The sequence below is a fragment of the Dermacentor silvarum genome, chromosome 7, assembly GCF_013339745.2.
Source record: "Dermacentor silvarum isolate Dsil-2018 chromosome 7, BIME_Dsil_1.4, whole genome shotgun sequence".
NCBI classification, from domain to species: Eukaryota; Metazoa; Arthropoda; class Arachnida; order Ixodida; family Ixodidae; genus Dermacentor; species Dermacentor silvarum.
The window spans coordinates 42427173-42436469 of record NC_051160.1 but is presented as its reverse complement, the minus strand read 5'-3'; the positions used below and the strand labels follow the sequence as shown (position 1 = coordinate 42436469).

Sequence of the window (9297 nt, the reverse complement as noted above, 5' to 3'; positions counted from 1 at the left end):
TTAAATATTTAACAAAATACGTACAGAGCGCATACAAGCATTGTATTCACGAGTACACAAGCCATGTACCGTAATGTGCAAATTGACAACGCGTTCGCCCGTGCGTCTGAGTGCAATTGTGTCTAGTGATAATTCGCGGGTAGTGATGACAAATTCTGCGAAGTCCTTGTTCTAATTTTAAATGAAAGCGGTGCATCAAACTGCATTACGCGAAAGCCCAAAATGCTTTCCAAGGTTCGACTGCCAGAGAAAATACGTACGCTTATTTTGCTACATTCTCACTCGCCGTTGCTTACGAACTTTAGAAGGCTACGGCAAACTGCATGCGCTGCAGTTATAGTTTGTACGATGCACTGTGTGTTTATATGCGATCGATGCAAAGAACGGGTATCCCACAGAGTAAAATAAATAACAGTAAAATTCTCTACACAGCACCTAATTATGCACAGAAAGTGGACATCCTTGATGTAACATACACCGCTGTGCAGTATGCCACTAATTGTGAGCACGCCCTTTGTAAACCCGTCCTAGGGTTGTAACGCTTATAAGTAAGCTCTGAATTGTCATGTCTGCTTTAGATGATCGAAGAGAAGCATTTTACAGAATGAGTTATCTGTTTATGTTGTGCAGTTACGGATTTGTAAATTCCTGCATCAATACTTGTCAAAATCTGCTAGCACTTGGGAAGTTTTTGTTAACATGTACAGGGTAAAAACAATATTGTGCTCCCGAAGGACACCAAATTTAAACCTTTTCTCCGAAACGCACCACATTCTTCCAATCGGCTCAGTCATTGTCTCATAAAACCATTTTTACGTTTTGCAAATATTTGAATGCAGAAATCGCACGTGGCCCCGAGTTCAAGCTTTTAAGATTTTGGTGGTTATTGCGCAATGCGTTGCAGTGCACGCACCGTTGCATGCATTCCAAAGCTCTATTACCGTGTCCATACACACTATTATGGACACTATTACCGTGTCCATAAAATGCGATATGGCCACAGACAGGATGTTACGAAGGCGCTGTGTCTTGGCCCACATTAGTCGGCTGGCGCGGGCTCTCCGAGTAAGTAGTTAGACCCTGTCAAAAGCAGAAGTGTTTTCAAAGGAAAGTTTACATTCGCATGTTGGGCTGTGCGAAAAGTCTTGTTACAGACCAAAACGAATTCAAATCTAATAGTGCTAGAAGCAAATCGAATCCTATGTCGAATACCTTTCCAATACTTTGCGAATACTCTATAGACTTCTCAACACTACAATTTACCCACCCTTGTCTTCACAACGTACGAATGTGTCATTACATTGTACATTACAACAAGTAAAACAGACACCGTCCACGAAAGTATATATATATATGCGGTCGTTGTCCGTTTTAGTTCTGCATATTCCCGACCCAACGGATTTCCCTCCAGTTCTTCGACTCTATATACTGTACATTATAAAGCAACATTTGCTAAAAGCAGCGTTTCTCGGGAACACGGGAGTTTTCGAAGCACACGCGACCATGCAATCTTATATGAAGTTAATAATACTACGCCGCGCGGGCCCGCCCTGCCGCTGTATCTTGAAAGCCATCTGAAGCGGGGACAGAGTCCTTCTTGCGCTGTGTTTTCGCAGCTTAGTTCGCGTGAATGCGGGCCGCGGCACTAAGTTCAATTCGCTTGCTGCTGCTGCAGCGCTTACAGACTAAAGCGTTTTGACAGCGACACGACACAAAAGTAAAGTCACACATGACAGGCGCTACTTTCAACTTTCATCTTGTGAGGTGTTCATGTTTGCGTGTGCGCGTGCGAGACCATGCTTGTTCATTTAGTTATATACCCATGTTTACAAGTTTATACGGCCGCTAAATCTACTATCCTTACTTCTTCTAGCTGTCCACTAATTTGCTATCGCAATCGGTTTTTCACCTTTCGGACGAAACTGCGACTTCTTTCAGCAACTACTGCTCTGAACTGAATGAGGTTGGTTCCATTTCAAAGAAAAAATAAATCTAGTGGCTATTGCACGCCCATATTTATTTCTAATGTTATTTTTTTACGAAATTTGTTGCTAATTGCCAAGTAGAAAAATAGCCGTAGTTTAGCCCGAGAGGCGAAGCATCGATTGCGATAGAAAATTAGTAGACAGCTATATAAAATAGGTATAGTAGTTTTATCGGCCTTTAAATTTGGAAATATTCGCTTACTAACTAAACACGCGTGATGCCAGCGGGCGCAGGCAAACATGAACACATCACACTCGATGAGCGCGGACACTCGGTGTCAAAACGCTGGCGTGAGGAAGCGCGGCGGCAGCGAGCTAACTGCTAAGTGACATTCGTGCTGTCTATCGCTTGAACACAAACTGAGCGACGAAAACAAGGCACGAACAAAGGTATGAGCCGCCTGCAGACCGCTTTTAACATAAGGCTCGTGAGGCAGTGCGAGACCGCACAAAGTACTCAGTTGGTGCCTGAGTAGACCACCGCCTCCCGGGATCGCATCCTGGCCGCGGCGGCCGCATTTCGATGGAGGCGGAATGCAAAAAACGCCCGTGTGCTTGCGTTGTAGTGCACGTTAAAGAACCCCAGGTGGTCAAAATTAATCCGGAGCCCTCCACTACGGTGTGCCTCATAATCAGAACTGGTTTTGGCACGTAAAGCCCCAGAAACAGAAGACCACCGCCTCCCTCCCGCGCTGCCTCACCCCTGCGCACCCGAGACTGAGGCGCGATCTTCGGTCCCCCTTGCGCGCGGTCGCGCAATCGGGCCCGACGAAATCGACCTGTTCTCATATTTGATCTAGGACTCGTTCATAGTAGGATATGGCTGTTCTGGAGCAGTGGCCAAGGACCCGGTGGTAAATACACGGGTTTAATCAAAGAAACTCAAAAGAATAATATAGAATCCGCTAAATTAGATCCGCTAAATCCGCTAAATATAGAATCCGCCATACCATTAACAGATCTGCGTGCTTTAGAGGTACCAGAGAGCCGACATTAGAATCTCCAGTTTTACGTAGGAAGTAATTTTTTTTTTTTGAAGAGCAGTACAGAGCTGTAGTCATACATAATGTGTGCCAATAAACAGCAAAAAGTGTCCTTAGTCCGCGACAGCTCAGTCGAGTTTACGAGGCTCACGACAGCATGTATGCACCCGGCGCGGAGATCGAGAAAGCCCACAAACAGCCGCTTCTGGCAGTGAATGCAAACACCTGATCGTGCAACCGTGTGTGCCAGAAGATAGAATTTAGGAAAGCTACATCGCTATACTGGCTTTGTTCACGCTACGAAAATGCGTTATAGTATTGTAGAGAATCTACTATTTGCAGTCTAATTATGTAGTCACGTGACGCAAGCACGGGGGTACCTGGACATCTATGGAAGAGGCGTCCGTCTCGCAGTGGACACAAATTACGCTATCGACGCAAATCCCTGCGACAATGGAGCGCAAAGCTCTGTAAGGACGTCCGGCTTCGCATCTCAAGTCGTAGAGATTTTTTTTTTTTTTGCTACTTTTTTTTTACTCTAGTCTTTGCAAACACATACCACATTTCATAACTCCCACACCTCGTACGTAAAAACAATTTTCACGTCTGTAAAAAATTGTTTGGAGATACCAAATACACAAAATGCAAACTGCGAGCCGATGTTTCCAAAGTCAGTTTAATTTACTAGATAAGGGAATTATGTTCTATAACCTACCGTTAGTAGATACACTTGCTGCACGTAAGAATAGTCTTGTACGCTCGATAACAGTGTGAGAAATGACCGTCACAAGATAATAAACATAGCGCATGCAATACATACCCCCCCCCCCCCCCGCCCCACTTACTGGTGGCAGTGAAGTAGCCGTGACTATGCAGCTGTTCAGCACATGACGTCGTCGCAGGCGACCGATGGCCAACGCCGTTCCTCTAACGGCGCGTCCACTCGGTCTGCACAAACAAGGCAATGTTGCAACTCAGTATTGGGATGTTTATTGGCAGCGGCATTACAAGGATACCTGGGCAGCTATGTACAACACCGTAGTAAGTTTGAAACTAGGGCGATCTTAAATTAAATGAAACAACACAGCACTGATATCTGAAATATCATGGCAAATCGATTCTGCAATAGCGCACAAGGAGGAGAAAGGTATGAAAAGAAAACTTGTCATGCAGCGAAACTTTAGCACGAAATTACTTGGGAGCCCAATACGGATTTCTCACAAAGAAAAAAAATCGCATTAAACAGTTCGTCCTGGTTAGTGGCTCAAACCCGTGGCCAACGCCTTTCCAGGGCGTATTTCCAGGGCGTATTGCAAAGGACTTTCCTTTGCAGCTTGAAATCCTTATTTTGTTTCAAGAGCCATTCTTCACGTTGCGGGTTTCCACAGAACAAATGTGTCATTTTCTGTGTCCCTGTGCTTCTGAGTGTCTATTAGAAATTCGCCATCGCTTTGCGATCGGGTGATCCTCCCGCTTAGCTCAGATGGTAGAGTAACCGCACCGGTACGGCGTTGGTCCCGCGTTTGATCCTCGGACCATGACAAATTTTACTTCAAATTCGATGCTTTTCTTTCCGAGAAATTCATATGCAGGTTCCTTTGCGTAGCTTCGTACTACCGTGGGCTGGATGATAATATTGTTACGTAGGAAGACGCAGACGAGAAGCTATATGCAAGTATAATTACAAACAAGTAGGCCGCACTTGGCCAACAGGCAACAGCCCGAGCTAGCCTCTAATCGTCATCGTCGTCTGCCCACAGCTCGCCTCTTCGTCATCGTAAATGCTGGTCTGTAGCACAACCCCCTGCGGCAAAAGCACCGTCCCGGAGCAACTAAAGGCCGGACTCGGAAGAAGCGTAGTAGGCCTAGAGGCTACTGACGTGCACGACATCACAGGATGCCAGGGTAGAGGGAGAGGTCGAAATGACAGGAGCAATTTCGTTCGTCACTGGCGTCACCTGACGCACCAGGTGGTAGGGCCCCGTGTATCGCGCAAATAGCTTCTCTGAAAGTCCGACGTGACGAGACGGCGACCACGGGAGCACGAGCGCACCAGGCAAAAACTACGTCACGGTGGCGAGCGTTCTACAGACGCTGTGGAGTGATTTGCGTGGCCGTCAGTCGAGTACGGGCAAGCTGGTGTGCATGGTCGGCGAGGGCGATGGCGTCGCGCGCATACTCGCTTGTGGGGAAATGGAGAAAATCCGGCGGTGTCGTGCCGAGAAGAATTATACGCAAATGTGACGTAAGGAAGGGCAATGTCCCAGTCGTGGTGGCCCTTGGAAGCGTACATCGACAGCATATTTGTGAGGGTACGGTTTAAACGCTCCGCAGTTCCATTCGTTCGAGGACGGTATGAGGTGGTCAGCTAGCGTTGAGTGGAGCAGGAGCGCACAATGTCGGCGATAACTTTTGACAGGAAGTTACGACCAGCGCTCAGTAAGCAGCTGTCTTGGGGTGCCATGCATGATGTGAGATAATGTCACGGAAGAGAAAGTCTGCGACGTCTGTGGTGCAACTGGTATGGAGAGCCCGCGTGATGGTGTATCGGGTGGCGTAATCAGTTGCAACGGCAACCCATTTGTTCCTAGAGGATGCCACAGGGACGGTGATCGGCTGGAGATGACCGACAGGTAGCACCTGACGCATTTTCCGACGCTGGCAGGGATACAGGCAGCAACATAGCGTCGGACGGAGTGAACGAGACCGGGCCAATAGAAGCGCCGGCGAACGCGGTCGTACGTGCGAGTACGTACAGTCCGTCGTAGATGTTTCTGCACGACAGGAAAAAGATCCGATCCGCCAGGGAGGAAGTTCCTTCGATACAGAATGCCGCTCTGGGGGACATATCGGCTAACAGAGGCGTCGGTAGGTGTAGAGTGCAGACGCTCGATGAGTGCTCGCAGCGATGGGTCCCGGTACTGCTCATCGGCGATGTTAGCAAAGGCAGACACAGAAAATGCCGTTGGCGGTACTACTGTCGGCGTCGTCAGACAGGCAATGCGTGCTTGTGTAGACAGCCAGATTTGTAGATGACAGATTACGATTATTCTTGGAGGCGTAACGCCCACCGACCAAGTCTTCCTGTGGCATCTTTCAGGGAGCACAAGCAGCAAATCGCGTGATGGTCGGTGACAACTGAAAAGGGTCGCCCACATAAGTATGGGCGGAACTTCGCAACCGCCCAAACTAGGGCCAGACACACTCAGGCTCAGTGATGGAAAAGTTGGGCTCACAGGGTGAGAGGAGCGGCGTAAGCGACAACACGGTCGTTGCTGAGCTGGCGTTGTGCTAGTACTGCGCCGATTTCGTTGCCGCTGGCATAAGTGCGGACTTCGGTAGGCGCAGAAGGATTGAAATGGGCCAAAACGGGCGGAGTTGTGAGAAAGTCAATTAGATGCGTTAACGCAGGGTCCTCGTTATTGCCCCACTGGAAAGGGACGTCTTTCTTCAAAAGCTCGGTGAGTGGTTGTGCTATTACCGCGAAATGTTTCACGAAGCGGCGGAAGTACGAGCAAAGGCCGATCTTGGATCTTGCTTGGATCTTGCCTGGGTCTGGTTGCACTCCGTTCGCGTCAACGAGGTGTCCAAGGACCATAATCTGGAGATGACCGAATTGGCACTTTGAGGCGTCGAGTTGCCGACCGGTTCGACGAAAAACGTCGAGGGCTGCTGAGAGGCGCTCGAGGTGCGTATATAGCTAATCTTGGGGAGAGTACAATAACGTCGTCCAAGTAGCACCGGGACGTAGACTATTCGAAATCGTGAAGAAGGGAATCCATCAGGCGTTGAAAAGTGGCAGGAGCGTTACATAGACCGAACGGCTTCACTTTGAATTGACAAAGACCGTCAGGTGTTACAAAGGCAGTCTTCTCGCGGTCGAGATCGTCCACGGCAATCTGCCAGTACTCGCAGCGAAGGTCAATATATAACAAATAGCGAGCACCGTGGAGGCCGTCACGGCTCTCATCAATGCGAGATATATATCGCGTGTCACCGGCTTCATGAAAGTAGGACTAGAGCGAAGATTGGCATCGTATAGATAACTGAACAACTAGGGACGGCGACATTCGATACGGGCGGCGAAATAGGAAGGGCATCGCCGGTATTTATGCGACGTTTAACCGCTGTAGTTGTGGCAAAGGACGATCGTTAAACTAAAAAAATATCGTGGTGTGAAAAGAATGCGGTAGAGCTCACGAGCGTGCTCGGGCGGCATGCCGGGCGCAATATTTTATGTAAGTCGGCGATGGAACAAGTTGCCGACTGCAATGGTAGAGGAGGATCGTCTGAATTGTCTACTGCAATAGATGTTACTGAGTGATCCTCAAATGAGCAAACCTCGGCCAGAGACATCCCGCGTGGCAGCACTTGTATCGTCAAGCCAAAATTGACCACTGGTAGGCAGACAATTCGCCGTAATAGATAAAACTATGAGGTACTGTGATCCCGTGTGTAAGGAGGACGCCTTCCATGTGAGCCGCGATGTCGTGACCGTCGTGCACTGGTGGGGATGACACAAATCAACTTAAATCAGTGCCGAAGGTGGCAAGCGAACGAAGTATATGGAACTGAGGCGACTGCAGGTTGTGGTTCAGCGGGATCCACAACAGGCAAGTCAAGGCGGAGACTACTGACTGAACAGTCTACGAGAGCAGAATGCGTGGAGAGTAACTCCAAGCCGAGGATGATGTCGTGGGGACAGTGGGTGACGACTGAATAGAACGATAGCGGAGTGACCGGCGAAGGAGACGCGGGCGACACACACACCAATTACGAGGGCTGTTTCTTCGTCGGCGACGCGAACAACAGGCGTCGTGGCGGGTGCTAATATTTTCTTCAGCCGGTTACCAAGGTTAACGCTAATTACAGATAAAGGGGCCCCAGTGTCTATAAGAGCAGACACAAACACCGTCGGCTTTCATGTCGAGGAGGTTCATATAAGTGGGCAGCTTCAGTAGAGGATTTGGTGGCGTAGGGATCAATGCAGTCACCTCGAGGCGCTGCATCTCCTAGTTTTCCGGCTGGGTGCGTCTGTAGGGAATCGTTGAAAAATATGAGCGACGGTGCTGGAGCGAGCGAGATTGTCGGCGTTGGGGCGGAAGCGACAGTGAATAGGGGTGGTTCGGTGCAGAAGATTCATCATTGCAACGTTGAAGTGAGCTGCTTGTGCACAGAAGTGAGTGGAGTTTCATGCCGCGAGCACCAGCGGAAACTTTGACGATGTGATACATACAGCAACGTATAGTTACGTGTGCAATAGGAATGCAGCAGAACATTAGGCGACACAATAACAGATTGGCAGATGGCCGTTGTGACCAAAGTTCAAGGTCATATATATATATATTCGCAATTGAGGCTTACCACAGGACACATTTCGCTGACAAGCACATAATGGCGTCACACGCGGCTGGTTGCAACAGCGGATGTCCATCCCCATCGACGCACTCTGCAAAAACATGCCAACGTTAGGATGAGCGGCATGTTCCCCAGTATTGAGCATAGCTTCATGATGGAACTAGAGGGAAGATTGGATAGTATAGCATCGTATAGATAACTGAGCAACTAGATTGTGCCAGAATATAAAAGAACACAGGAACACAAGCAGCGGATCTGCTTCATATACATACAAAAAGATGGCACTACGTATCCATTCCGAATATGACCTAGGAATCGTAACACACGTTCCGGGCATATATTGTACGTGTAACAAGAGTATTTAAAAGGTGCAGAGAAAGCAGGGGCAAAAGATAACAGAACGAAGCGTCTAAAGCACGACAAAGTAATTTACCAATCCAGCTTTGCATAACACAAACTGGAAGTGAATTATTTAGCATAAAGAATGCCCCCCCCCCCCCCCCCCAAGACCTGTTGTCATAGGAGAAGCGTTCATGTCGCAATGATGACCATTCCTGTCAACTTTGGCATCCGGCCGAAACAAGCGGTTTCGACGCACGTCATCGCTATTCAATACGGCAAATACTTGTGACATATTAAGACAGCAATTTCAACTGAAAAGTATGAGAAATCATTGTACGTGCTTACTCACGGTTAAAAATTGTTCTCGCACAGTTGAGGCCAGTCATGTTGGCGTCCACAGGTCTGGGCTCCTTTGCTCAGCGTCGACTCGGCTTTTTGGATGCAACTTTGCCCACGAAGTAACAGCAGAATTCAATGTAGCAGTAGGCGTCACTGCAATGACAGCAGACAACCTTTAAACTGACCTTTAATTCGGTGTAGAGTCCGGTTTCACTTTTGAAATACGTGTAAAATGTATGCGAGAACCACTTGAGCAATTTGAATGAAATATGTTGCATTTTAAGATAAAG

General features: G+C 48.3%; 1 protein-coding gene across 4 annotated transcripts in view; it reads right to left on the bottom strand.

Moving 5' to 3' along the window:
- Nucleotides 1–974: 974 nt before the first annotated feature.
- The window catches only part of LOC119459491 (uncharacterized), a 28639-nt gene continuing 20316 nt past the window's right edge, over nt 975–9297 (bottom strand). For 3 of the 4 annotated variants that reach the window (XR_007467807.1, XR_007467808.1, XR_007467809.1), the window contains 3 exons: nt 9018–9160; nt 3814–3916; nt 975–1080 (listed from right to left, as the gene is read on the bottom strand). Coding sequence is in view for 1 of the 4 variants with exons in the window: in XM_049670579.1 (XP_049526536.1) it covers nt 9051–9160 (110 nt within the window). In the remaining 3 variants the exon portion in view is untranslated. The remainder of the gene's footprint in view (nt 1081–3813; nt 3917–9017; nt 9161–9297) is intronic. The other variant, XM_049670579.1, reaches the window with a different exon arrangement.